Here is a 26,878-nt window from a genome sequence, read left to right as displayed (position 1 = left end):
TCACTACAGATGAAAACCTTCTCATTTATGGAACACCTGTCAGTGCTACATTTTGAGACACACACACACACACAAGTGTATATATATTCTTCCAGACTCAGTGCTGTGTTTGATCCAAGTTTTGCAAGTCAGCATCTACATAAATCTTCACATGTCCTCTTTCTAAGTTTTGCATTCTGGTCTGTGCATGCAATACTAACCGACAAAAGATCTTGTGCAAGTAGGCCACAGATGCTATCTTTGAAAGTGTACAGCTAGCAATATACAGTTCTAGAAAGACCTGCAATTTTCACAGCAGCCTTAAATACATTCACAGTACCTTATAGCTATAATAGACTCATGAGGCCCAAAAGTGCTTTGAGGATGAACATATGACTTGTGATACTTGTGTACCCACTTTTTATGTCCATTTCACTCTTTATGGCGTATTATACAAGAAAATTTGCTTAACTTTTTAAATATGTGCATAGACATGTACAATGAATGAATGATACATGGCTTGAGCCTGCATAATCGTTTGTCCCAGCAGATGGGGGTGTTGTATTCAGATTTATTTCCACTATGACACTAGCCATGTCAGATTCAGACACCCCACCTTCAAGGATGTGTGTTCATTTTGATGTGGATGTGAATTTTTCATCTTTAGTATATACCATCACATCAAGGTAACACAAGCTCTTTCTCAGACATAAATGTTTTCCATTAATTCAAAATGTTTAATTATTGGTCCAGAAGGCAAACAATAAATACAAAATTGCAGAGGATTCCTTCAACGAAACCATGAGATCTTTCCCAGTTGTATTATTTAAAATGTTTCCAGATAAGAAGTGTATTCTATCCTGGTACATTCATGGTGCAATTCAAACATATATTGGTCACAAAACAAATGTAATCAAATCCTTATACAAATATACATGTACAACATTATGTGAAGATCCCTCTCCAGTTCTCATCAACTATTTAAAAAGAGCACTATTCTCACTATAAAATGTAAAAATTTATGAGGATGTATGAATTATTTGATTGTCATAATCACTTCTGGCATTTATTAATGCCCTGGTCCATGTCCATACAGTAATCACCTGGAAATATTAATTCACAGCTAAAAGTCTAGGGACACTGATTTACACTTCTTTACATTAAATGCAATTTAAATGGTCCCTTGTGCACATAACATTTAGACAGATATAGAGGTACACAAAACAGTAATGATCTTGACATAGACACAGAGTTGACCTCTTTGTCGCCAGGAAATCTGTGGCAAGCCCTTTGAGTTACATGAGAACTTTAAGACAACAACTATTGTTGTCTGCTCCACAGAATCTTACAGTTTGCCATGTATGCCATGTATGTACAGTATGGGTTGAATATTAAGAATGAAAAGATTTATCTGCTGTGTGGTATGAGGTGGTGTGTTTGTGTAATGCCATCTGGTTTGTGGATACCCGTATTTCAATAGTTAAACTAGAAAATGTAATGCCAGAGGAATTACAATAGTGGATGGAAAGCTGCTGGATTAATGTTGGTAGGGAGATTCCTGGAATAAAACATTGAATCACTTAATCTTTGAGTTCATACAAACCCTCGTACCAAAAAACCTTGTGTGTCAAAGCGTTCTGGAGATATAACACTCAAGGTGTTTTTCACATTGACATTTGACCTCCAACATCAATTCACTTCATCTTTGATACAAACACTTGTACCAAATTTGAAGCATATGCGTCAAGCCGTTCTGGAGATCTAATGCGCTAAGAATGAGATATGGCTGTGACTTTTTTTATTTTGACAGACGGGAAACACTTAAACAAGAACTGTAGTTTTAGAGCGCGCCAGATCGTATGCATTAGAAGCTGAGACCGTTTGATTCACAGGTGACACCTGTGGCAGTGTTCTAATTAGCCTGGGAACTTCTCTGGGAGCTTAAAGAGTGCAGCTGGCTTTAGGCCATTATGACATCACAGCCATACAAGTCTATGGGGGGGAAATTAGCTTTTTGACATTTTTAATCCACTATTTCTCAAAAAGTATAAACTTTTAAGAAAATCTGAAAAAGTAACTCTCTTGTCCAGACCTACAAAACGGTTATTTCAACATGTCTGTACGTTAAGCGGTTAGATTCGCATTCATTCTTGAAAAGGTAAAAAGAAAAAAGGTAGTAATAATAATAATAATAATAATAAGAAGAAGCCAGGAGATTTCAAGATGGTGGATTCCATCCACTATAACTACAGTAGTACATATACACTGGCATTTTGAAGGAGCCATTTTGTATTCTCAGTTTGCCAGGCTGTGCTGTGTACAGCAGCTACTGGTCTTTCTGCAAGGATTGGTAGTACTCAGTCAAGACCTTCCAAGCTCTGGGAGCCATGAAGCCAACAGGGGGATTCTCTCTGCTCCGAGCCAATTTCCTCATCTGTGTTCCAGAGATGAAGTCAAATTCAGTATGTCTGAGGAAGACACAGAGACACACACATAGAACATGAGGTGTGAGCGGGGGTGAGTGAATGTCTCTATCTCTAAGATTTCAGAGCAATCAATCACTAGGTAAAGCTCTATAAAGTTGTCTAGTGTTATACTGTAATATTTTGTATGTTGACACACACACACACACACACAGTATGTATGTATGAGTATGTGTGTGTGAGTTAGTGAGTGGTAGTGTAGTGGTTAAGGAGCTGGGCTAGCGTGCAGTAGCCTGAATGTTGTCGGTTCAATTCCTGGCTTCCACCGCTGTGCCCTTGAGCAAGACACTTAACCCCAAGTTGCTCCGGAACAATGTGATCCCTTGTAATATAGCTGACATATTTAAGTCACTTTGTTCAAGAAGTGTCTGCTAAATGTAATGTAATGTAATGTAATGAGTGAGTAAGTGAGCGAGAGGGAGAAAAAGGGATATCTACTTGGTCTAACCTCTCTTTGTCATAGAAATCCATGGCTTTTTTGGTCTTGTTATAAGCTGCCACTCTAAATGGGATGATTTCCACAGACGTGAGCCCAGGGGCCATGGAGAGGACCTTCCCCCCGTGGGTGGGCTCGTACAGGTCCTGCCCTGACTCGGGATGGGGCATCCCTGCTGGGTCTCTCCCCACAATGTAGAAATTGGCTCCAGTCACCATTCTTGAACGACAGTGCCACTGCACCTACGTCAACACAGGAGGAATTTTAAAGGTACATCCGGAAAGAAAGGAGCAGCTTCATTTGTTTAAAACCAGTTTGGTTCCTGCCAGTGTATCAACAAAGATATGTGCAAAGTTCAATCCTGATCTTTTTACATTGAATACAGCTACCATATTTCCCTTTGGCTAAAGCACTGGCGAAAAACTTGGGTGTTCTCTTTCCATTAGATAGATATGTATGTATAGAGTCTTTATTGTCCTATAAGGATATTCTTTTTCACACACATCATTATTACATTCCATGCAAGATATACACAGCCTCATACATATAACATATAACATCACACCCCATACCCCCCTCCCCCCCAGTTCCCTCCCTCCTTAACACCATACAAGCAAAAAGGTGGACAGTGCAGACAACATAAAACACAAAAGAATAGGGGGATGATTGTCACAGGTTGATTGTTTGTTTAGTGCAGTGATTGCTGAGGCTACAAAACTTTTCTTATAGTGCGCTTTAGATCTGCCCCTCTCCTGGAGAGGAGTATGGCCATTTGGCTAGAGTTGCGATCCAGCCTCATTGATTGGGACAAATAAGTTGGAGGCTTTTCTCCAGACACATGGGTTTACCCCATAGTGAAAATGTACCACACGTGTCATCTGCACTGGTCATACAGTTTGTTCAGTAGGCACTGTATAGTTCTGAAATGTTTTCCATAACTGCCTTTTTGATAAAACATTTCTCCGGAATACTTTTGATTTAACTTTTGAGTTAAATGCTTTGACTTGCTATTCCTCTGTCACTGTCTTTTATATCATGGATATGACAGCAAAATTACCTAATGACCGAACGTAATGATACAACGACTTTATCCTCACTTCATTCTCAGACATGATGAAGGAGCCTTCTCCAGTCTGGCGTTCCTCGCACCTTACCTCAGTGGGGCCAGCGTACATCATAGGGGAGGGGAAGATGGCAACGATGGTCGAAGAGGGGTCAAGTACGCCCTCCTCCAACACGGCCGCGTGCTGCTTCATGCGCCAGGGTAGTGGCACGTCATCGTCTTTGGTCCAGCCCCCCAGCGGATGGAGGAGCAGCACGGGCCGCTGGTATCCGCGTTCCTCCAGCCGCCGCCTGGTGTCCTGCATAAGCAGGGCGTGGCCATTGTGCACAGGGTTCCGCAGTTGGAAGGCAAAGACAGCGTCTAAGAAAAAAACAGGGCACAAGAGGTTTTAAAATGCCAGCTATGTGGACTGTACATGTAACCATTTATTTATTACTCAAGGTTAATTTGGGACAGAATAAAAGAAAACTTTTCCTTTAAAGTTATACCACTGCTTGGTTGGTTTCCTATTGTGATGCACTCTTTAGAACGTCAGTTATTTTTCATATAATTGCACAGAACATCTATGAAGTGGTTCCAATTTTTTGTCTGCATTGCGCTTCGCCAAACTCCTTGAGAGGTTTAAATGAACTAATATCACATTGCAACAGAGCTACAAATTAGCGATCTGGCAGACGTTCAAAGCATAGCAACTTTGTAACATATGACTGAGGTGGCATTTAGCTGTTGCACTGCAGTAAGCTAAGTAAAACAGTGTTTTTACAAAGCTAAGGCTCAACAGAATCCTGGGATATGCCCGATTGACAACAAGAGAGTTGGAACTAATGACTGGCCTTTGACCATATCAACCATCCATTTAGAACTGGCAGTTTGTCCTGTAAGCTGAGAAATGAGTCGATGTGTGGTGGAAAGAAGTAGTTCTATAAACAAGCAACGTGCATTTGAACGTGCGTCATTTTTACTGATACCTGAACGCTGTGTTGTCTATTACCCCTTACATAATGAATGATGCAACAATTATCACTATTACTGACCATAATTAATATCATAAACTTATTTATGTTATTTCTATGCTGCACATTTTGTATGTTATATTATTCTACCAACAAGACAAGTGTTCTCACCTGCTTTCATCTCTTTGAACCTCTGCTTCAGTTCCTTAGGAGTGAGTCTATATTGATCCAGACCATCTTCCCATCTAATTCTCTTCAGCACTTCAAGGTCACCACCGACTAGCCAATCACCACTCTCCAGCACCATCTATCCAAGACAAGGTGCATGATCTTGAATTAAATGGTGTTATCAGGAATCTTGGAGTTATTAGGAATCTTGAATTTGTTTATTTTTATCTTTAATTTGCCCTTTAAATCCTTTATTTCACAGTAAACACAAACAACAGGAACTGACCCACTGGCTTGGGGCAATTTCTGATGTTTTTAAATGCGCTGTAAAAATAAAGTGACTTGACTTGCTTAGATTCCTGTGGGTTTTCAAGTTACTAAAGCAGGACCAAAAGAATGACTGTGTACACTAAAGAATAACCGTTGGTTAAGTTGAAGATTATGTTGCATGACACTGACTGCAAGTGAAGTGAAGTGAAGTGAAGTGAAGTGAAGTGAAGTGAAATGCCTGTTGCACAGTGTAACTGATTAACACTCATGAGCACACGACCCTCAGTGTCACTTATAAATGATGAAGCCTGATGCATGGCAGATGTATCTAGGCAACCAGCACCTTTATGTAAGGGTGTTTGGGACAGGTTGTTCCCCACTGTCTTGCACAACGTTCCTCCTTGCGGTGATGGTAGAACTCTGGGTTCCGCAGGATCGCCACCCTGACACCCTGGAACTCCAAAGCCACGGCAGCAGATCCATTCAACTGCTCTTTTGTCTCCGTGGATACAGGCAGGACAATGGGAATGGATAAGTTGATTGCCCCACCTGAGGAGAGATCACATGCAGTTTACTTCATCACAGCCTTTGCCTTATGACACTGCACTATGCACATACTGCTACAATTTGAAGGGTATTATACTGAATATGATTGCATCAATAGGTTTGCATGCAACCAAAATCCTGTGCAAACCTATATTGCACACATACTATGTGTTCTGAGGGTGGTATGTTTTCTTTGTCCATATTTGCTGTGTATAACCCCTCGCAAATCCCTATTGTTCTATGGCCCATAGGTAGACAACTAAAAGGTTCTTCCATGACTGTTGCTCATTAAAACCATGTCAGATGCCATGCTGTTGCAATAAGTTCTATCATAAGTTGTTTGTGCTCATGTTGCTGGCTCAGGTTTATGTGCTTTGGTTGTGTGTCCATCTAATATCCTAGTGCAAATTAACTGGTAATGTAAACATGCTTAATCCTGCTCAGCTTCCTCTTTGAAAATAAATAAAACTAAATTTATGTTTCACTAAAGAACACTATAAAAATGTGAATGTGTCCTGTATTTGGCCTCCATACTCCTTACAGTACTTCTTAATCACCCACCGATTGTGACCGACTGCCTGAGCTTCAGAGGAAGAATGAGGGTTATTTACCATCTAGCAGGTTATTGAAGTGGAGAACCTGTAGATATTCTCTCTCTCTCATGAAGCCCTTCAGGGGGCTCGCCCAACCCTCTGAGAGCACCTGCACCCACTGGAGGTCGAGCTGAAGAAATGTACAAAGCAGCCGTGATGAAAGAGTGTTGTTAAATCATTCTAATGATCTTCTGCTATATTTGCAGCAAGGATAATTTCTACAGAGCATATGACATTGAATTTGAGAGATGGTCCCCAATACTGTTTAACAGTGTTTGACATTCCAATGAAGTTGAATTAAGTACAACAAAGAGTCAAATGAATAATCACAAGATAAATGATAAAGCCATATCCATCTGTGAAATCTGACATTCTACCTGAACACAATCTGTACTTAATGCAACAAACACACTATAATGTGCCCAGGAATATCATAAACTCATAACTAACCAAACATAAAATCCTGTCAAATATTGACCACTTTTTACTAGTGTGTGATAATAAAGGCTTGAAATTGGCTCAGACTGACATAGGGAGGTATTTAAGTGCAGCTACAGGAGAGGGTCTCTATGGAGACGAGGTTGTTACCTTGTTGATGGTGATTGTGGGCAGTATGTTAGCATCAGCCTTGGCCAGCTCCAACATGCTCTCTGGCACAAAGAGTTCAATTACCTCTTCTACAACCCCACTGGGAACGATACTCTATTTACAGAAAGAGGGATGACATGGATTATTACAGAATTTGCTGCATTTTACAAATAATTTCTTCTAATATCCACTTTTACAGGACATAGCAGGTCTTTTTTCCACCTCCGGTATCTGTTAGATATACAGTCAGATACTTGAAGTATGTGTATTTGACCCACAATTATTTTATTTATAAATTTATTTTATTTTTCTTTCTGTTTTGAAAGAAGCATGTTGATCAGTGTAAGCTGTATAAATGTGCTATATTTTTTTTTACTTACTTACACAGATAAACAAACAAAATCAGTAACAAACCGATGAATGAAAAGAAAAAAAAGAAACATTTTCATGGACTTTTATGGATATTTTAGGGCACCACTAACATCTATACAGTATGTAGCCTATGAGTTATTGATCCTAAATAGAGTTTCTATGAGTTAAAGATCCTAAAAAGCAAAATCAGAGATCAGAGTAGTACTGAATTGTGGAGTTTTGCGCTCTATTTTTCTGTTCCGTGCTCCAGTATATTTATGGGCCGGTCAGAAACAGGGGACTGATGAAGAAGTGAAACCCTGATTTAGTATTGCTCCTCCTCTACACAGTAACTATATCAGAGGTTTCCTAAGAGCTATGTAACAGTTAATGTTGCTAGTACAGAGCCAGCTATAACAGGGTATATAACAGAGCCAGCTATGACAGGGTATATAACATTTTGTTGTTCAGTCCATACTGACCTGTGCTTTCAAGAGGTCCACCACCTCTTGTATGCACTCATTCACTGTAAGCTCTCCTGTCTTTAGAACCAACTCAGGTGCATCTGGGCTTTCATAGTCAGAATCAATGCCAGTAAAACCTGTCAAGACAAACAAATAAAAAGTGAATTAAAGCAATGAGCTCAACTGTGTGTACCATATAATTAAAGGCACAATCCATAATTCTGGCAAAAGGTTGTTGATATTTTAATTCAACAGCCAACATATTACGCCCCTTCTCTTTGACCGTGTACGACTTGCAGAACAGATAGGACTGATAGGACTAGTAGGACCAGATAGGACTAGTAGGACAAGCTCTAATTTTGAACATCATATGAATTCCAAAACTACAACAAGCAAGCAGTGTGTTTGTTTGTCATTACCTTTAATCTCTCCAGCACGTGCCTTTTTGTAGAGACCTTTGACATCGCGACTTTCACACACCTCCAGAGATGCATTGACAAACACCTCAAAGAAAGGAAGGCCTGCTTTCTCATGAATGCTACGTGCCTCAGCACGGTCCTACACAAGGGAGTGAGGGTGAAGGAGATAAAGGAGATATAGATTCAAGATTAATTTGTTGTTACACCTCAGTATTATATAAAGAGAGCAATAATCTTGGGCTGCAACGCAAGATTATTGCTCTCTTTATATAATTATATGATATATGATTATTATGAGGTAGGATTTCAAACCTACTAATGTCAGGCTTCCACTGACGTATTATACAATATATACACACACATTTCTACAGGGGAGGATATCTATGTACAATCTATTGACAGCAGATAGAGGAAATGACTGTGGTGCATGCTTTTCCCCTGGTGATTGAAGTGTGTCACTGACCTTAGTAAATGGTGAGATGAAGCTGGTGATGCAAACCAGTCCTGCGTCAGCAAACAGTTTGGCCACCTCAGCAATGCGTCGAATGTTCTCCTCGCGGTCCTCAGCGCTGAAGCCCAAGTTCTTGTTCATCCCATGGCGAATGTTGTCTCCATCGAGAGAGTAACACGGAATACGGTGGGACACCAAATACTCCTCCAGTGCAAAGCCAACAGTGGTTTTACCGGCACCAGACAGACCTGGGAATCATAATGTTTACTGCTATCTTAAACCATCCAGTTGAAAAACAAACATATAAACAAAACAAAAAAACAATAAGATCAAATTCACTGGGTACTTGGGCCTAGGTGTGGTCCTTTGACACAAATGATACTTTGTATTGTGTGAGTGACCAGACCATTTTGTTTTACAGCAACACAATTCTACAATAACTGTAAATAATCAACCTGAATTCAAAATGAAATGGCCAAACGCTTTGGGAAGCCGTGGTCTACAGGTTAGAAAATCAGACTGGTGACTGAAAGGTGGCTGGTTCGATGCCTGACTGGTAGGGAAAAAGTGGGCGAGGGAAGTGACTGAGCAGCATGCTACCATGTCCACATTCACCACTAAGGTGCCCTTGAGCAAGGCACCTAACCCCCTACTGCTCCTGGGCAGCAATGGTTGTCCACTGTTCTGGGTGTTCACAGGTCCTAATGTTTGAGTTTATCTTCACTAACCATGGACATCTTTATGTGTTCACGGCTCTTAATGTTTGTGTGTATGTTCACTAACCACGGACTGGGTGTTCACGGCTCCCAATGTTTGTGTGTATGTTCACTAACCACGGACTGGTTAAATGCAGTGGAAGAATTTCCCTCATGATGAATAATAGTATGTATGTCCATCTATCATATCATTGCCATAACCTTTAAGCAACACGGCACTTACCAACCTTGACAGGGGAAGCCATTATGAGCATTTATATTTTCACCTAATGCTACCCGTACATCAAGATTTGGGAAAGATTCTTGAACGATTGGAGTCTTTTAACTAATGCGCCCCCCATTCAAGCTTTACTCAAAAGACTACAATCTTTCAAGAATCTTTCCCAAATCTTCTGGTGTACGGATGGCTTTAGATATCTCAAGAACTTTAAACTACCTCAACAACTGTCTGTTAGAATTTGCGCACTCCGCCAGTTAGCACACAGTGCACATAGGGTGCTGCACGAAAGTGTACTCATGAAAGGGTGGTGAGGTCAGCAGAAAGTACCACCCAGGAGAACACTACCCAACCTTCAGGACATTTATACCAGAAGATGTCAGTCCAGAGCCAAAAAATTCATCAGAGAGTGTAGTCATCCCAACAGTAGTCTCTTCTCTGTGCTACGGTCATAGAAACGTTAACACTGCCTGAGCTGAGACTGAGGAAAGGTTTATATCCGCAATCTATCCACATCTTGAATGAGGACTATAGGCCTATATGGACCACATGGCACGATACTTGTACATATTGGGAGAAAGTGGAGTAGAGCATTAGGTCCAATATTCCAGTATGTGGTTTAATGTTCTGCATTACTGGTATGTCCAATAGTAGTATAGTAGTCCAATAGTAGGTCACTTTGACACTAAAAGTATGCTCCTACTTCATGACCCTTTATGATATCTGTCCCAATCATGGATAATGTAAGGGGTCAGGGTTGATATAATTTCTTCTTGTTTGTTTTACATCAAAAGCCATCTGCATCATTGATTAGGGTAGCCTGGATGTCTCCTGACTCTGCCACTGTATGATTATCCTTTACTCTTGTGTACTTAAAGCCGGGATAATTCTGTGTCAAATCAGAGACGCATATTCTGGAGTGCATTGTGCTTCGTGTGTGCCTCTCTCCTACTGCCAAATTAAACTCTGTATCTTGATTGTACTCCTCCGTGACTGGATCTTGACTGGACCTCACTTTGCACAATATACATATCTTCTATTTATTTATTTTATTTTATACATATCTTTGTATTAATGCACACACAGTCATTGGAGTCAGAGGACTAAACATTTCACTGAATACTGTACCTTGTATAACCTTATGTAACCAATAAAATGTGTTTGATTTAAAACTGAACTCATAATTTGCTCAGGCTTTATCTGCTACATCTGTTTGTATACCCAGTCTGGTGTATGATATGGAATTAAGTAGCATTCAGTGAGTGCTAGAATGGGATGCATAATTACTTGAAAGTACTAAATGGAGTAAGTGACGAAAGCTAAACATCTAACTAGATCTGCTAGACTAGAGGCACATTCTAGGGATACATGTCATGTAGTTATGACATTTCTTTTTATTTTTGCCTTTTGTGATAGCAGAATGTACAGTATGTCACTGTCAAATATGGTATTTATTTATGTACCTGTCAGCCACACAGTGCAGCCTCTGAATCCACCTCTGGTTCCCACAACCTGACCTCTTTTGATGCGGCTTACATGGTGGGCCTGGTACACCACATTTGTGGACCTTTGTAGATCCTAGAGAAAACACAATAATGTATCAGTGTTATTAATTGATTACTTATAATTTGCTACAAAAATACAGTATTTAATAATAATAATAATAATAACAATATAATAATAATAAAAAGAATAAAATAATTATATATTAGGGATGTAATGATTACCGGTATAATGGTAAACCGCGATAAAAATGTTGACGATAACAATTACCGTTTTCTTTTCAAATATCATGATCATCACAGTTGATTACCGCGGTGTGGAAACCGTGTGTTTAATCCTTCCCACCTACATCCGACCCTGCTTTTGACATACAGTAGGCCTGGTACAATGAAATAAAACTGGTACCCTACTGATTCTGTTGTCTAATTGATGGTTTTAACTACGATTCGGATTAGGCTACACCTGATTTTAAAAGGCGGAACATTTTCACCGCAAAATGTGCACTATCATGTAGCCACTCTGCGTCTTTTTATGTTCGCGTCCACATTAAATCCCCCCCCCAGTAGAATACAGTAGCCTAAAGTTTTATTTCGAACACTTACTTTGGTCTTACTCATTAGATCCAAATAACAGAAATAGCAAACTGCAAGTTATGGTAGGGTAAGTTAAGCTATAAGCAAATAGCCAATTAAACATGAAGAAAAAAGTGAACAGGACACTTTTTGAAACTATTTCAGCTTGTGTAGGCCTATCAGTGCTTTCTGAACATATTAAAGACACTTTTAGAAATACCGTGATAATACCGAAAACCGTGATCATTTTGGTCACTATAACCGTGAGGTTAAATTTTCATACCGTTACATCCCTATTATATATATATATATATATATATATATGTGTGTGTGTGTGTGTGTGTGTGTGTCTGTACTTATGTATTTCGTAGGATAGAACCTTTCAACATCTTTGACTTAACCAAAATTAAATACTTTATCACTATTGTACATGGGAATTGCCAATACAGATAAACCTTATTTGCAGTACACTTTCAGTAATATGGTTTCTAGAATAAACCTTTCTTATCCTTTATCCCATTTTCAATCTTTTAAGTAAATACAATAAGAGTCTTTGCAGTTGCCACCCATGTTTGAAAAAGCATCTATTGTTTTTGTGATAGAACTTAATGACTGCAATGACAAAAGAAAGTCATGTGCATGCACATATGCACACATTTTGTATGCAAGTATATTTCAGAAATGCCACACCAAAATCATCTCTGTGTGTCTGCTTAAGAGTATCACACCCAGTGCTTGGCTGGCTGGCAGGCAGAGCTTTGGATAGGGTGACTGTGTGAAGGCATACTATTTGGACCATGACGTTGGTCAGTGGTTACTCTGAGAGAGTCGAATGGACAATGTGGTCAGTGTGCTGCAGCTGAGCAGCGATGATGTGGCAGATTCAGTGCCTGCTTGCTTCGGAGCCTCCCAGATGCTTTTGAAAACACACACACACACAGACACACAAGCACCAGACCTAACCATGCTGCCTACCCCACCCAAGCTGATGATACAATGCCAGCTCTTGACATCTGTCAGTTTGCTCTGACCTACACCTCCAGACACATGTTTAAGTGCTAAGGCTTCTTTAAACTAATATATCCCAGTGGCGCATATGAAAAGTCGGACTAATGAGAGTGAACAAAACCCTCATACATAAGACTGCATTCCCATATACCTGAGTTTGAAAAACTGCATTTATCTCAGTGGTGAATAATGTCCTTTCCATGTGTGTAAACCCACACTGTGACGGTCCCAATGGGCGTACAGCACACACTCCAGCTAGTATTCGGAGGGTAGATGTTGGAGGTAAACAAATAAGCCTATTCATTCATTCATTCATTCAGATAGCACGTCTGGTTGTGAGCTGAAGCTCAAGCACAATCTGTACTACTCTACAACAAGCAAGCCACTACTCCACCGAAGTTTCTAGGCTATTACATTTCCCACCGAGTAGGCCTATCACATTTGATATGCCTTTCTGAAATATGAATGATATGATAAGATCCTTTCTGAAATATGAAATTCACCATCATATCAAACTTTTCCACCCTGTAAAAGACAATATTACAAAAAAGTTTTTCACTTGCATCTATTGGAAGGACAATTATAGGTAAACGGAAAGCTTGTATCACTACACTGGTGTAATATCTTGAATATATAGGCCTATAAGTACGGACATGCTTTGCTTAATGTCTGTCAGGCTCATTAAAATATATATGGTGACAGTTTTATTACTCAAGTTAGCCACAGGATACTGATTACACTTATTCAAAGAAACACTTGAAAGACTGAAGAGTCACTCGACACACCTCTCAAACGATATATAAATAGAGCCATAATAGGCTAACAAAAGTTTTTATTAGGCTTTTTTTAAATGTAGCCTACCATAGAACACAAAATGATTTACAATAATCGATAATCGAACAAGAAACAATACTTTACCCATCAACTCAAAACGAATTGCATGAGGCAAGTTGTGCATTCAATTGGTCAGTCTAAATCTCGATATTTTGTTTATTGATTATTAGGCTACAGCCAATCATAATGGCAACATAAGCGCGGAAGAGTCGTTTTAAACTGTAGTCTACACTGCTCCAACAGCATCAATTTCTTAGCCTACACAGGTCCAGACATTGGCTAGGTGGTTACATAAGAACTCAAAAAGTTTACAGCCAATTTAAGTTGTCAAAGAAAAATAACAAGCCCGTACAAAAGAGCACAGTCCTCGCTTCTCAAATTGTGTTCATGCTTTTGTCTGAAGCATGGTGCCTCTTTTAACGACTATACAAAGCACGAAAAGAACGCTCATTTGCCTTACCGTCCGCTGCTTTTTATTTCCGGACATCGTGATTTCGAGACTGAACTGTGGACTCTGGACGGGTGTCTCCTGGGCCGGTAGAGGCAAAGCGATCGGGGCGGGGAGTAGCAGAAGCAGTGAAAGTAATAGAAGGGTCCGGGGGTTTTAAGAGTTCCTTAAGACACGTAGCGTTTCTCTGCCCTGCCTCTTTCCGTGTAGAATCTGCATATTACCAATGGTTATGGTCCCAAAAATTACTGCGGGGTTGGATAACACTGCGTGGGTGGAGGATAGCCTATGTGGAGAGGGGTAGAAAGAGGAATATAGTCTGTGTACTTTTTTTCTTAGAGACACAGGCCTCTACACAAGCTAACTTGGCAGAGAAAGATGGTGATTTGTTGGTCAGATTTGCACATTTTGTAAATAGATCAGTTCCACTAACGTCTTCCTGAAACAGTTTGCCAAAACGCTTAGGCTACTTGGTAAATTATACTGTAACGCTCGTCCGTCGTTCCGCACATTTATTATACTTGCACAGGTGATTTCTAAAGATTGCTACCAGAAATGCCTGATGTGCAGGTTCCCATAAGGTACAATTACTCATGTCTTGTATTTCCGTTTATTGTCTGATGAACATACATTCACGTTTCACTAATAGTCAATGGAATAAGCAACAAAAGAGGCGTATTTTCATTATATCTTTTATTGGCATTAAAAAAGCAAACCCTTATTATACCCTTGAATTATTTGGAATGCTGAATTGATCACAATTTCACACTTTAACTTTGGTAATTGTGATAGCCTACTTGAGAATGACTATTTATGACGAACATCAGGTGCTTTGACAAATGGGGGAAATTGCTAAAAGGCATAACTTTAAAAATCTTCATCAGGGTACTTCAGTGCAATTGCATATTGCTAATTGTATCAAATCACATGGCCCAGAGTTTAGTTTTGCATTCATTTGACATTCATTCATAACATGGAAATGCTTAATTTTAAAAGGAAATTATATTGCATACGGTAATCTTTGATAACATCAGCAGCAGCAGATAATCATGTGTGCATTGTTTTCTCTATGTGCATATTATTATGCTTATTGTTGCATGTTAATATGAGGTCATATTTGAATATAGTGGTTTGATCTGTGGTTGAAAAAACATAGAAGGTTTTCAATATATTCCTTGCAAAGCACCACTCCATTTCTCAATGATGTGATCAATCCATTGTACGTGGCTGAACATTCACCAGTTCACACTCAGTTTTTGGGTTACATCCCTGTAGAAGCTCAGCATAGTTACGCTTGACGTCATCAAACAGTGGCAAATCAGTGTTCATTTTGGGAAGCACCAAGGGCTGCTCATTTAGCCGAGCCTCAAGCCTAAATCCATCAGCACAATTATACAGGACCACGACTAGGTTGCCAGCATAGGGCACTATATGCCCTGAGCGGAAGACTCTCTCGGTTTGGGTAGCAAAGTTAGTGGAGGTCAAGGGTTCATTGTCTTTGAACAGCCCCAAAAGGGTGAGCAGAGGGAGCAACGTCTCGGCATGCCCAACCTGGATTGTCACAGCCTCCGACACATGACCAGACCTTAGACATCAGAAAGAGTGTGTGTGTGAGATTGAGTGTGTGTGAGTGAGAGAGTGAGTGAGTGAGTGAGTGAGAGAGAGAGAGAGAGAGAGAGAGAGAGAGAGAGAGGTAACATGGTTTAGCACTTCTAAAAGATAAATTAAAAGATAAAGGCAGATTTTAGGCAGAGAACTGAGACATTAATACTTGAAAATAAGAATGTGTTGATCTCGAGACGTAAGCTAGAACAATATCACTCGGCTAGAAACCTGTATGGGGAATTCCACGCAAAACTGTCACGTCCATAACGCCAACTAAATACAATGGCATTGTGTTGCCGTTATGGATGTGACAGTTTTGCGTGCAATTGCCCATATCCAGTTATTTATGATAGTCCTGTCGCCAATATGCAACATTTCAATAAAATTATATTTAAATAAATGATTACACAAATATAACATAGTTGTAATGAATTATGACAATTACACAGTAGGTCTGAAATTGAAACTGTGTCTCTTACAACACAGATGACACCCAATCATACTTACTCACTGTGAGTTTATATAAAAAAGTGAAAGTCACTCTGACACAGTATTCACCTCCACCTCCTTTAAGTCAAGATAGGTGTGGGTGTGGGTGTATACAGAACTTTAGAACTGCATTATCCCCTATTGCCCCTAATTTTGATGACCATTGTTTCTTTGAGAGACTGTTTAACTCTATCCCCAATCTTGACAATCACCACCTCATATTATCAGGTGATTACAATCTAGTAATGGACCCAGGATTCATGACTTTAACGCAATTAATATTACATGATGCTGACTGACGCTGGCTATAAGCTACCGTTTTAACGTCTGCTGAGTCTACTGCCTACCAAAACCTGTCGCTGTTCAGTTGAAGTTAAATATATATATAACAAATAATGTTTAATTTTGTGTCAACTTTCAGAGGGAAGACATATTTCAAGACAAATTTCACAGCTTCTAAGAAAGTCTATCGTCTTCCTGTAAACCTAGTTTTGAACAGAGAAAAAAAGTTGGGCTACCATTAGGCTACATGCAGGTTCTCCCATAACGTTATCGATGCACCAAATCAGGGCGATTTTAGCGAAATAACGTTCCTGTGACAGGCTATCAAATATTGAACAATGGGATAATGTTTCATCATCACCTTTATTGATGCCTGAAATGTTGACATTGCTGAAATACAGAGATGTAGCCTACTGAGAGGCAGCTGCAGAAAACGATGTTCAATGGGTTCAACTTGTCCCTTACCTACCAGGTGGATGTAAACAAAGCTATAGAACCTAGAATACGTCACATGAAAAATGTTAATAGTTTAAAAAGTATAAAAGTTAAAAAGATGAAAAATACAAAGCCCCCACTCAGTAAGACCTACGCAACATAGTTTGAATGAAGTTTCTACGTTAAACGGTTGAAGCTGCATTAACTGCGTTAAAAGAAGAAGAATAATCAGAAGAAGAAGAAGAAGAACTAGAAAAGCATGTCCTGAAGGAAATACAGTGCATGAAAATGCATAGTGGATAGTTTAAATGGTTAAATTATTTAGGTAGATAGTTGACGATAACTGACAGTTGGAATGGCTCTAATGTTTGCTAGCAGTTATGCTAACTATGTTAACAAAGATAATAATGCTAACCAAGTTACTTAACTTAGTTAATTTAGCTAATGTTTTCTAGCAGTTTTTTTTTTAAATGTTAATAATGTTAATGCTGTTAACTATGTTAACAATCCTAACTATGTGACTTAGCTAACTTAGCTAATAATTTATAGCAGTTATGCTAAACTACTAAAAATGCTAACATGCTAACCATGTGACTTAGCTAACTTAGCTATTCATTTTTAACAGTTATGCTAACAATGTTAACTATGCTAACCATGTTACTTAGCTAATGTTTTCTAATAGTTTTGACAAAACAAAAATTATAACTATGCTAACAATGCTAACTAACATGCTAACAATGTGAACCATGTTACTTAGCTAATTATTTTTAACAGTTATGCTAACTATGTTAACTAGCATTATAGCAATGCTAACATGCTAACTATGCTAACCATGTTACTTAGCTAACTTAGCTAATAATTTTTAGCAGTTTTGCTAAAAATGCTAACAATGCTAACTAGCTACAGTGGGTAGGAGTCATAGTTGATGACAAGTAACAGTTACAATGGCTGAACAGTTAAAAAGTTCAGTAGTTTAAGGGGTTAAATTGTTTAACAGTGAAATATTATAATGAGGACTTTTATTTTGAAACAGTTTTTGGTAGAGGAAGCAGTTGAACAGGATGTGTAGTCTTAATAGGGCCAGTGTGTATGCTTAAAGCCTGAGACTGGCAGTTGATCCAGGTGGCCGGAACACCTGGTCTAGGATTCTAATTGCTTAACGGCTCTATTGCGATGTCATCAGCCCATATTAAGTCTATGGGGACATTTTGAGTAGTTTTTAATTAATAGTTTAAAAAGTATAAAAGTTACAAAGTTGAAAAAGACAAAGCCCACATGTCCTAAGTAAGACCTACGTAACATAGTTTGAATAAAGTTTCTACGTTAAACGGTTGAAGCTGCATTAACTGCGTTAGAAGAAGAATAAGAAGCAGAACTAGAAAAGCATTTCCTGAAGGAAATATAGTGCATGAAAATGCAAAAATAGCATGCTAACTATGCTAACCATGTGACTTAGCTAACCTAGCTAATAATTTTTAGTAGTTATGCTAACTAGCATGTTAACATGCTAACTATGCTAACCATGTGACTTAGTTAACTTAGCTAATCATTTTTAACAGTTTTGCTAACTATGCTAACTAGCATGCTAACTATGCTAACCATGTGACTTAGTTAACTTAGCTAATCATTTTTAACAGTTATGCTAACTATGCTAATTAGCATGCTAACATGCTAAGTATGCTAACCATGTTACTTAGCTAACTTAGCTAATCATTTTTAGCAGTTTTGCTAAAAATGTTAACAATGTTAGCGATGCTAACATGCTAACTATGTCAACCATGCTAACTAGCTACAGTGAGTAGGAATCATAGTTGATGACAAGTAACAGTTACAATGGCCAGTTTGTATGGGCCAGTTTGTATGCTTAAATAAGGCCAGTTTGTATGCTTAAAGCCTGAGACTGGCAGTTGATCCAGGTGGCCTGAACACCTGCCATAGGATTCTAATTGCTTAACGGCCGTATTATGATGTCACAATCAGCAATGTTAAGTCTATGGGGATTTTTAAAAAGTTTTTCTTTAATAGTTTAAAAAGGATAAAAGTTTCAAAGTTGAAAAGACATAGCAGCTTGGTCCGTTTGAATACCTACGTTACAAAGTTTGAACGAAGTTTCTAAGTTAAACTGTTCAAGAGAAATTGCGTACGGAAAAAGTGGTAAGCGGAATAATAATAAGAAGTTGTTGTTGTTGCCTTGGAAGAACAGTACAGTGCATTTTCATGCACTGTAATAATAAGAAGTTGCCTAGGAAGAACAGTACAGTGCATTTTCATGCACTGTAAAAAGCCTTGGAATAACAGTACAGTGCATTTTCATGCACTGTAATAAAAAGCCTAGGAAGAACAGTACATGAAAATGCACTATACTGTTCTTCCAAGTCTTCTTATTACAGTGCATGAAAATGCACTGTACTGTTCTTCCAAGTCTTCTTATTCTTACGATTATTACAGTGCATGAAAATCAGAAAATCAGAAAAGCTAGATAAATAATAATAAGTCATTAACTTTTATATTAGCATATAGTTTGTAAATAAACATTTAACATTTAAATGATGTAAGAAATAACGGTTAATTAGTGCCAAAAATATATTTAGTTAACTATTAACATATATTAATACAGTATTAGTTAATAGATTTGTTAAAACATTAACATACAGATTTTATGCAAACAACTAATATTTAATTAATGATGAAAAAAATATTAACTTGTGCCAAATAGATATTTTAGTAACAATTAACAAATATTAAGGGTTAGGTAATTACTAGTTTGCTATTTATTATGGCACTATTATGGAGTGTTACCGAAAAAGGAATAGTTGAAAAACAAAAAATGGGTGCAGATTTTGTTATAGACAATGGGAATAGAACATGGTTCAGCTACTAGTGTTTAATCTTGTCAGTACAAAAATACGGCATAGATATAACCTAATCAGTATCTGATTTAGTTATACAAGAAAATATGTAAGAAATATCCTTGTGCTCTTGGTGGGTGATTTCCCCTTCTGGCCAAACCTCTCACTGTCACATGCAAATGCTCATACTCACCCAACAACCTAGCCTAAAATGTAAACAGCAAACTTGACATAGGTATGAGTGACACGTATGCAAATTCACTTAAACCTGCGTCATTTCTGACATCATGTGACGTAACAAAATGGGAGGCAGATTTATTTTTCTGTGTGTGTGTAATATTAATTACACCTCACTTATGCCCTAAAATTAGAACTGATGTGTAAACATGCTTGTGTTTAACCCTAAAACTGGCTAAAGTACTAAAAAACACTCAAAAAGACAAAAGTTTGCAGTACAACCTTCATACTGACACTTCATACTTAATAATAGAAAAACAACAAAGTGACCCACATCCAATGGTGTACTACATGGTTCCCCAGGCCCACCTAATCCATAACTACTATGGGACAGGGCCCGTATTCACAAAGAATTTTAAGGCTAAAAGTAACTCCTAACTGACAAATTTATGAGAAACTCCTAAAAATATTGGGCGTGTCACTTGTAACTTTAGGACTTTAAGGACTTTAGAACTTTAAAAGAAATCGAGACCCAGTCAGACCAATAGTATGAAAAATCAGGAACAGAGTTTATTTACAATGATGCGCATCAAGGGAGAGACAGCATGACTTCACCTAAAGATTCATCAGCTGCTCTAACAAGACAAGGAAATAGTTAGGGTTTAAGTATCATTCCAGACTGACGGGAAATGGCGTTGGTCAACCCATCTCAAGTGGACTACACTGAATCAGACCCTGATTAGTGGCAACCTGGCAATCCGGAGCAGATAGCTACTGACACAGCCATGCAGAACAGTGAAACACTGCAAAGTCATAATATTCCCGCTTATCTTTAAATACAGTCACACACAGGGACATTAATGAGAAATGCAGAACATTAAACCACATATTAGAAGACCTATTCACAAATAATCCTAAGGCGCTTTTTGTGGCATTTCACGTTGCGATGCCGATGTTTTGAAATGCGATTACAGGAGCTCTCAATCGCGAGGGAATAATTGTGCATTGTAATTAAGGGATGCAATAACGCCACCGCCGACCAACAACCAAAACCATTCATTGCATGTAAACTAAATGTAACGTTTCATTGTAAATCAAATTGTTTCTCCTCTTTGGGAATGTAGGCCTACTTTCATTTAAAACCTGTTGCAAAGATACTGCTTCAAACTGCAAAGATAGGCCTCCTGTATTTCATTATGCTACTATAGGCTATTTGCTTTGTCTTACTCTTTATTCATTTAGGCTATTTATTCATCATTCATCATCATCAGGGTTTTTTACCATCATTCCCGAGTTATAAGTAAGTAAGTATATATACTCTTTTGATCCCGTGAGGGAATTTTGGTCTCTGCATTTATCCCAATCCGTGAATTAGTGAAACACACTCAACACACAGTGAACACACAGTGAGGTGAAGCACACACTAATCCCGGCACAGTGAGCTGCCTGCAACAACAGCGGCGCTCGGGGAGCAGTGAGGGGTTAGGTGCCTTGCTCAAGGGCACTTCAGCCGTGCCTACTGGTCGGATAATCATCAGCCAATCAAGATGGTCACTTCAATCAAGCTCGTGCATGAGTAATGACGTCAACCATAGCAACAGAGCTCTTATCTTACCTTAGGAGTTGTCACTTTTCCTTACTAAGAGTAAGTCTTAAAGCCTTTGTGAGAAAACTCTGAGGTAAAGGTTTTTAGTGCGATTTAGGAGTACTCCTAGCGGTAAGATAAAATGCTTTGTGAATACGGGCCCAGATGTCCATATCAGAGTTACCACTGAGGAATTTTGCTGGGGCTCACCTGTGGTCATTGGCAGCTTGGTCAAGACGCCTGAACAGGTCATGAAAGAGAGCACAGCTGGACTTGCTGTTGATATCATGGCCGTAGCTCCTCTTCCAATACTGCTTCAAGTCAGTTGCATACTCCATCACCTGCAAAAATGATAATGATGTTTGACAGAAAACATCATTGGACACCACACACAAATATAGCATAAGTAAGGCCAAGAAAAGCAAGCATGCAAATGAATTACATTTGTTTAGTCACAAAAAACATTGACATAAAGAGACATGCGTGAAACTATTATTGCTAATTCAATGCAATTGATTTTTTTTTTTTAAATTGTTTTACCCAAATCTCAGAGGGGGTGAAGGGGCAGTACCCCTCCCCCAAAATATATACCCTTATATTGTTTTTTTTTTTGTAATCAAGGGCTCCTAACCTATTTCCAAGTGAACCCAAGAGCCACCTGCAGGTAGAAGGAAAATCCTATTCCGTCAGACTAAGCTCAGCAGCACTCCTGGTGGACACAAAACTAATTTACTTGGGCTATGACAGTACCTTTGCATCCACCTCATCAAACAGTTGACACCAAGGAGTGTTGATAGATTTTATGGCAAACTCATAAGCACAGAAGTACAATGCAGCTTCCACCGAATCTGCAACAAAGTAAGAACAACAGTGTTTTGAAACAATGTAAAGAAAGCACACTCAGCTTAATTGTTTCCACATTGGAGTGTAAATTTAACAAGCAGCGCCACCTGCTGTTCAACAAAGCATATCTGATCCAAATGGGTGTCCTTAAGCTTGCATCATACTGCAGGTTTCATAAGAGCTTTCCAGGAAAATTCAAAGTTGAATCTTCTCATTCCTGATAACAATATCCCTCGGCTACTCCAAATACTAATGTAAGCAACACTCTCTAACAGAGGTGTAGGTGTGTGTTTATGTGTGTGTGGTATGTGTTTGTATGTGTGTGTGTGTGTGTGTGCATGTATATAGTATATATACTCTTTTGATGCCATGAGGGAAATTTGGTCTCTGCATTTATCCCAATCTGTGAATTAGTGAAACACACTTAGCACACAGTGAGCACACAGTGAGGTGAAGCACACACTAAGTGTCCGAAGCGCTAACCAGTAGGCCACGGCTGCCCCTGTGTGTGTGTGTGTGTGTGTATATGTTGAGGGGTTCCAGACCTGCTGTAACTTGGCTGTAGGGAACTTGCAGCCGATCTGCCATCTTCTCAGCTGTCCTCTTCATTTCTGGCCTGTCATTAAACAGATCCACTTCCACCAGGGCATGCTTGTTGTTCTCCACCTCTGCAACAAACCTGGCGCACTCGGCGAAGAACCGCATGAGTGCGTCATTCACCTCATGGTCAAACTCCTCACCTGTAAAACAAAAAAAGAGCACTCAGTTTCTTAGCATAGGCCATATTGAAATTAAACCGCAGGGAATCCTAAACTAACTGGCCTGGTATCCTGCGTCTGTGTCTCCCGTGCACGCGGTGTGTCACGAGAATTGCGCCATCAACGCAGCATGCAGAGGTGTTGTCTGCCTTCCAACAATTGTGACCGTGCATCAATGATGTACACAGAGGAGCATACCACCTTCTTAAGACTTGAGATGCAAAACATCAAGATGGACTATATCTGGTGCCATAGAATATCTACTTGGAGATCAAGTGATGTTGGAGAGAGCGATAGCTACCTTGCCAATCACTGTCCCTAAATTAGGCTCAGATAGACACAGACCTAGCCTAGAAATCTAGACGCGCCCCTAGCGGCCGCAAATTACATTTGCTGCCAGGGCTAGTCTAGCAACTCTCCGTTGGCTTGTGAGCTCCAGAAATCGAAACTTAATCAGGCCAATGAAATCGTGTATAGAGTCGTTAGGTGGGCTTAACATAATGATTGATGACAGAGTTGCAACGGTTTGGCTTGAATTCCCTGCTACTTGAAAACAAATAAGATGGATGTTGCTGCTGGCAAACAGTGTGACACGAGTTAAGCTTTTATTAAGTAGGCAAACATTTGAACTAGCCAACTAGCTCCGCTGGTGGGAAACGCATGGGACTCATAGCGCTGCCGCTGTCCTATTGCGTGCAGAGGGAATTTGAAAGACAACTGATTATCCCGTCCCTCGGACTGAGCACTGCGAACGGTGAGTGTCCAGACCCTACATTTTAATGTGGGTCTGGCTCGTCAGGCTAACACAGACCTATCTACGCCCAACCAATCACCTGGCCCAGATCCGCCAAACAGACCAAATACACGAACGCTCAAAAGAAGCGAAATTCATCCGATTCGACTTCGGACAGGGACTGGTCCAGCTCTGTGCAAATACGTTCCAATGCAGCGGCACAGATGTAGGCCTAGGCTACGCTAAAGAGATCGCAGCCAGCTCGAGCCAATGTTTCTCCAAAAGTTGTACATAGCCTACCTTCAATACCAAAATATTCAATCAGGCCTGTCTTGAAAGAGATGGTGCTGTTGACACATCTATGCTTGGAGCTTGTGATGAATTTCACTCTCCCATTTCTTAGATTATCTTCCGTTATCAAAGTTGGGAAATATTTTGCAAGTCGTTTTGCTAAGTTTGTATGGTCCTCCCGTCCTTTTTCAACAAGACGACCGTCCATGTCCTCTGTATACCACATCTTCCATTGAGATAGGTCCAGTTTATGACTCCAATCTGAAGCATTGGATTGAACTAGATTGTAGAAGTCCTTCATCTTCTTGACATTTTTGGTGGTGGGGTACCGAGTACCGTGACGTATAACAGCTGTTAGATGAACTGCACTACACGTTGAAGAGGCCCCACGAATTAACGTTTCATTTACTGCGAGTTTGTCATTGATCAAGTATGTATTGACTTCTTCGTAGCGACCTTTCGTGCCAAAATATGTGGCTATCGAGGGAATATCACAGCAGGGTACACAAAGTAGGCCTAAACTAAAACTCAGGTATGCTGAGAAAATCACTCTCAGAACTTTACGAATCATCGCTGCTCTCTCCATGCAGCCTTCATGAGTGAAAGCAGAGAATGCCTAATAAGGGGAGAACCTTCACTCTCGGAACGCTTCCGGTGTGGTACTGCATCTAGGGGCGCTCGCGGGCGAGTCCAGAATGAATGGAGGTCTATGGAGCTGTACACCTCAAAATCGACTTTTCTCGGGATATAATTTTTTTTCCAAGTAATTTGAATATTGTATTCGAAAGGGGAGGCAAAGACATTACACTTGGTTGAGTATTATATTTTTTAAAGTCACTTAATTGTTCTAAAAAGCCTTTCAAACGTGTCAATGACGTCATTCATTAGCATGATTATAGCATAGCATAGCATCAATGCTAGCGTGTTATGGGCAACAACGACCCAACCTGTAAGAAAACGAAAGGACATGACTCCCAGATTATTTCACTTTTGATTGATAATCCATATCCATTTTGCGAAAAATAAAATAAAATCTGAGGGTTTCAGTTGTTAAATAGGTGAAAACAATAAATGTAGCCATGTAGCTCCATAGGACACCATGTATTTTGGACTCGCCCGCGATCGCCATCTAGGTGAACACTGGTGAACTGCAGCCAAATTCGGTTTGTATGGGATTAATAGAGAGTGGGGAGGCTCTCCGTATACGGGCTCTGGGCTCTGGTGAAAGTGATGAGATTATTCTTTTTTTTCTTCTTCTTCTTCTTGTTTTTATGGCAGTTGGCAAACAACGTCTGGCTGCATTACCACCACCTTCTGAAACGGAGTGTGGGTCTGAATAATATATTTCCCTACACTTAAATTATCTTTAATAAACCAGTTCTTCTAAAAACGAAAAGAAAAACTTAAAACAAAAATCTCCAGAATATATAATTCCAGAAAATATAATTGAATTTCAAAGATATCTCTTCATCTTCTAGCTGATGGATTAACTGTTGCATGACGCGGAAGCGATGCAATAGTTTTGCACAAATTGAAGCAGACATAGCAGGCCTACACCAAATGGTGAAAAACGTTCACGTGTGATGAAGTCTTGGGTAGTCTATGTTATTCACCTATTCTGATTTTGAAGGAGAATATCCTGTTGGAGATTATGATCGATCGTCTATTGACAGTGATGGTCACGGTGTGAATGGAGGTGCGTCTTTTCGTGTAGGCTATACCACGGTGTCCACTAAGCATACCATGCTTATTTCGACCCTCTGCCCAACATAGCTTGGAGGTTGCAGTGGTAATCAGGGTGCGATTTGTAGGGGGGGATGGTGAGGATCCCCCCCCCCCCCCCCCCCCCTCTGGTTTTCCTATCCCTACCTCTGCTAAATTATTTTTATCCCCGGTGGGGACAACATTTATCAGAACAGTCTAGTAGGCTAGCCTACATAATAATCTGACATCAGAAACGCACCGTCGCCGTCAGCACTCATGCTGCTGACACAGTGGCTGCGTGATAACTTAATTTGGCCTTGATCGTGCAGGACATTTCAGAATGTCGAGTGTGTAATCCATCATAAATGGCTAGTTTCAATGGAAAAGTTAGCTGGACAAATGAAAGAAAACGAGAAGGATTCAGCGAAGCATAATAATGTTTTAGAACCTTCAAAATTAGAAAATTGATGCAACCATAGACTGTATATATAGAACTGGACAGTGTGGCTGCATTCTACAGTGTTCTATGGAATTGAAGCCGCCGAGGCGACGCCATCTTGGAAAATTTGGAGCCAATTTGAAGTGCGGCTGCGCAGCAAAAGTTGAAGAATGCGCAGTGAAGAGGAGTCGCAGTCAGGCACGCCCACTCAGTTGCCACTCAGCGAGTTAAACACGCCCCTTGTCAAGTGAAACCCGCCCCCTTCTCCTTTCCACAACGCAGGTCGACTCGGCGCAGAAGGCTAGCTGGCTGGATGAATTTTGCGGCTGTGAGTTAGCTAAACAGTACAAACAACAATCGGTTTGTTCTTGTCTGGTAAGTGTTGCGTATCAACTAAAAAGTTTTTTTTTGTCTATTGGTGTTCTTAAGTACGTCTAAGAGAGCTTATTATGTTGATTATAGACTGTGACAATTTAGTATGGTGAATACTAATGAGCTAACAACAGAAATACGGACAGCGAATTAGATGCTAACGTTAGCAGCTACATTAACGTTACCGTTAACGGGAGGCTAAGTTAGTCGTTGAAGTGAAGATTAGCACACAGCTCCCGTAACAGTCGATGCAT

General features: G+C 39.6%; 2 protein-coding genes and 1 long non-coding RNA gene across 4 annotated transcripts; 1 reads left to right on the top strand and 2 right to left on the bottom strand.

The window, feature by feature from the left end:
* Positions 1 to 693: 693 nt before the first annotated feature.
* Positions 694 to 14,271, bottom strand: LOC121685618 (bifunctional 3'-phosphoadenosine 5'-phosphosulfate synthase 2-like). Its single transcript, XM_042066224.1, has 13 exons — positions 14,075 to 14,271; positions 11,161 to 11,275; positions 8,777 to 9,012; positions 8,314 to 8,452; positions 7,913 to 8,031; positions 7,080 to 7,193; positions 6,510 to 6,621; positions 5,696 to 5,901; positions 5,086 to 5,221; positions 4,053 to 4,321; positions 2,911 to 3,140; positions 2,226 to 2,447; positions 694 to 1,464 (listed from the first exon to the last, which is right to left on the bottom strand). The coding sequence occupies exons 1-12, from the start codon at positions 14,099 to 14,101 to the stop codon at positions 2,306 to 2,308; spliced, it is 1,845 nt and encodes a 614-aa protein (XP_041922158.1). The 5' UTR covers positions 14,102 to 14,271; the 3' UTR covers positions 694 to 1,464; positions 2,226 to 2,305.
* On the top strand, positions 2,372 to 5,193 carry LOC121685619. Its single transcript, XR_006023393.1, has 4 exons — positions 2,372 to 2,496; positions 2,987 to 3,168; positions 4,007 to 4,346; positions 5,117 to 5,193. It is a non-coding gene; the product is annotated as an uncharacterized LOC121685619 (long non-coding RNA).
* Positions 14,272 to 14,738: 467 nt separating the features above from the next.
* LOC121685536 (multiple inositol polyphosphate phosphatase 1-like) lies at positions 14,739 to 25,348 on the bottom strand. Of its 2 annotated transcripts, XM_042066127.1 has the most exons (6): positions 25,331 to 25,348; positions 24,119 to 24,708; positions 22,873 to 23,067; positions 22,235 to 22,332; positions 21,695 to 21,825; positions 14,739 to 15,647 (listed from the first exon to the last, which is right to left on the bottom strand). In XM_042066127.1, the coding sequence occupies exons 2-6, from the start codon at positions 24,693 to 24,695 to the stop codon at positions 15,272 to 15,274; spliced, it is 1,377 nt and encodes a 458-aa protein (XP_041922061.1). In that variant the 5' UTR covers positions 24,696 to 24,708; positions 25,331 to 25,348; the 3' UTR covers positions 14,739 to 15,271. The 2 variants fall into 2 exon arrangements, with proteins under 2 accessions (XP_041922061.1, XP_041922060.1); XM_042066126.1 differs by lacking the exon at positions 25,331 to 25,348 and having other exon boundaries at positions 24,119 to 24,728.
* Between the last annotated feature and the right edge of the window lie 1,530 nt (positions 25,349 to 26,878).

Source organism: Alosa sapidissima, chromosome 16 (genome assembly GCF_018492685.1).
Source record: "Alosa sapidissima isolate fAloSap1 chromosome 16, fAloSap1.pri, whole genome shotgun sequence".
Lineage (NCBI taxonomy): Eukaryota > Metazoa > Chordata > Actinopteri > Clupeiformes > Clupeidae > Alosa > Alosa sapidissima.
The sequence above is the reverse complement of the archived record's forward strand: the minus strand, read 5'-3'. Positions and strand labels throughout refer to the sequence as shown.

Excerpts from the sequence above, each read along its gene's own strand:
- LOC121685536 (XM_042066127.1), bottom strand. The coding sequence starts at position 24,695 with ATGGAGAGAGCAGCGATGATTCGTAAAGTTCTGAGAGTGATTTTCTCA. Across the intron at positions 22,333-22,872 it reads CTACAGCCAAGTTACAGCAG|ATTCGGTGGAAGCTGCATTG; the intron begins GTCTGGAACCCC and ends ACTTTGTTGCAG. Across the intron at positions 15,648-21,694 it reads CAAGCTGCCAATGACCACAG|GTCTGGTCATGTGTCGGAGG; the intron begins GTGAGCCCCAGC and ends CTGATGTCTAAG.
- LOC121685618 (XM_042066224.1), bottom strand. The coding sequence starts at position 14,101 with ATGTCCGGAAATAAAAAGCAGCGGACG. Across the intron at positions 6,622-7,079 it reads CCACAATCACCATCAACAAG|CTCGACCTCCAGTGGGTGCA; the intron begins GTAACAACCTCG and ends ACATTTCTTCAG. Across the intron at positions 5,902-6,509 it reads CTTCAATAACCTGCTAGATG|GTGGGGCAATCAACTTATCC; the intron begins GTAAATAACCCT and ends ATCTCTCCTCAG.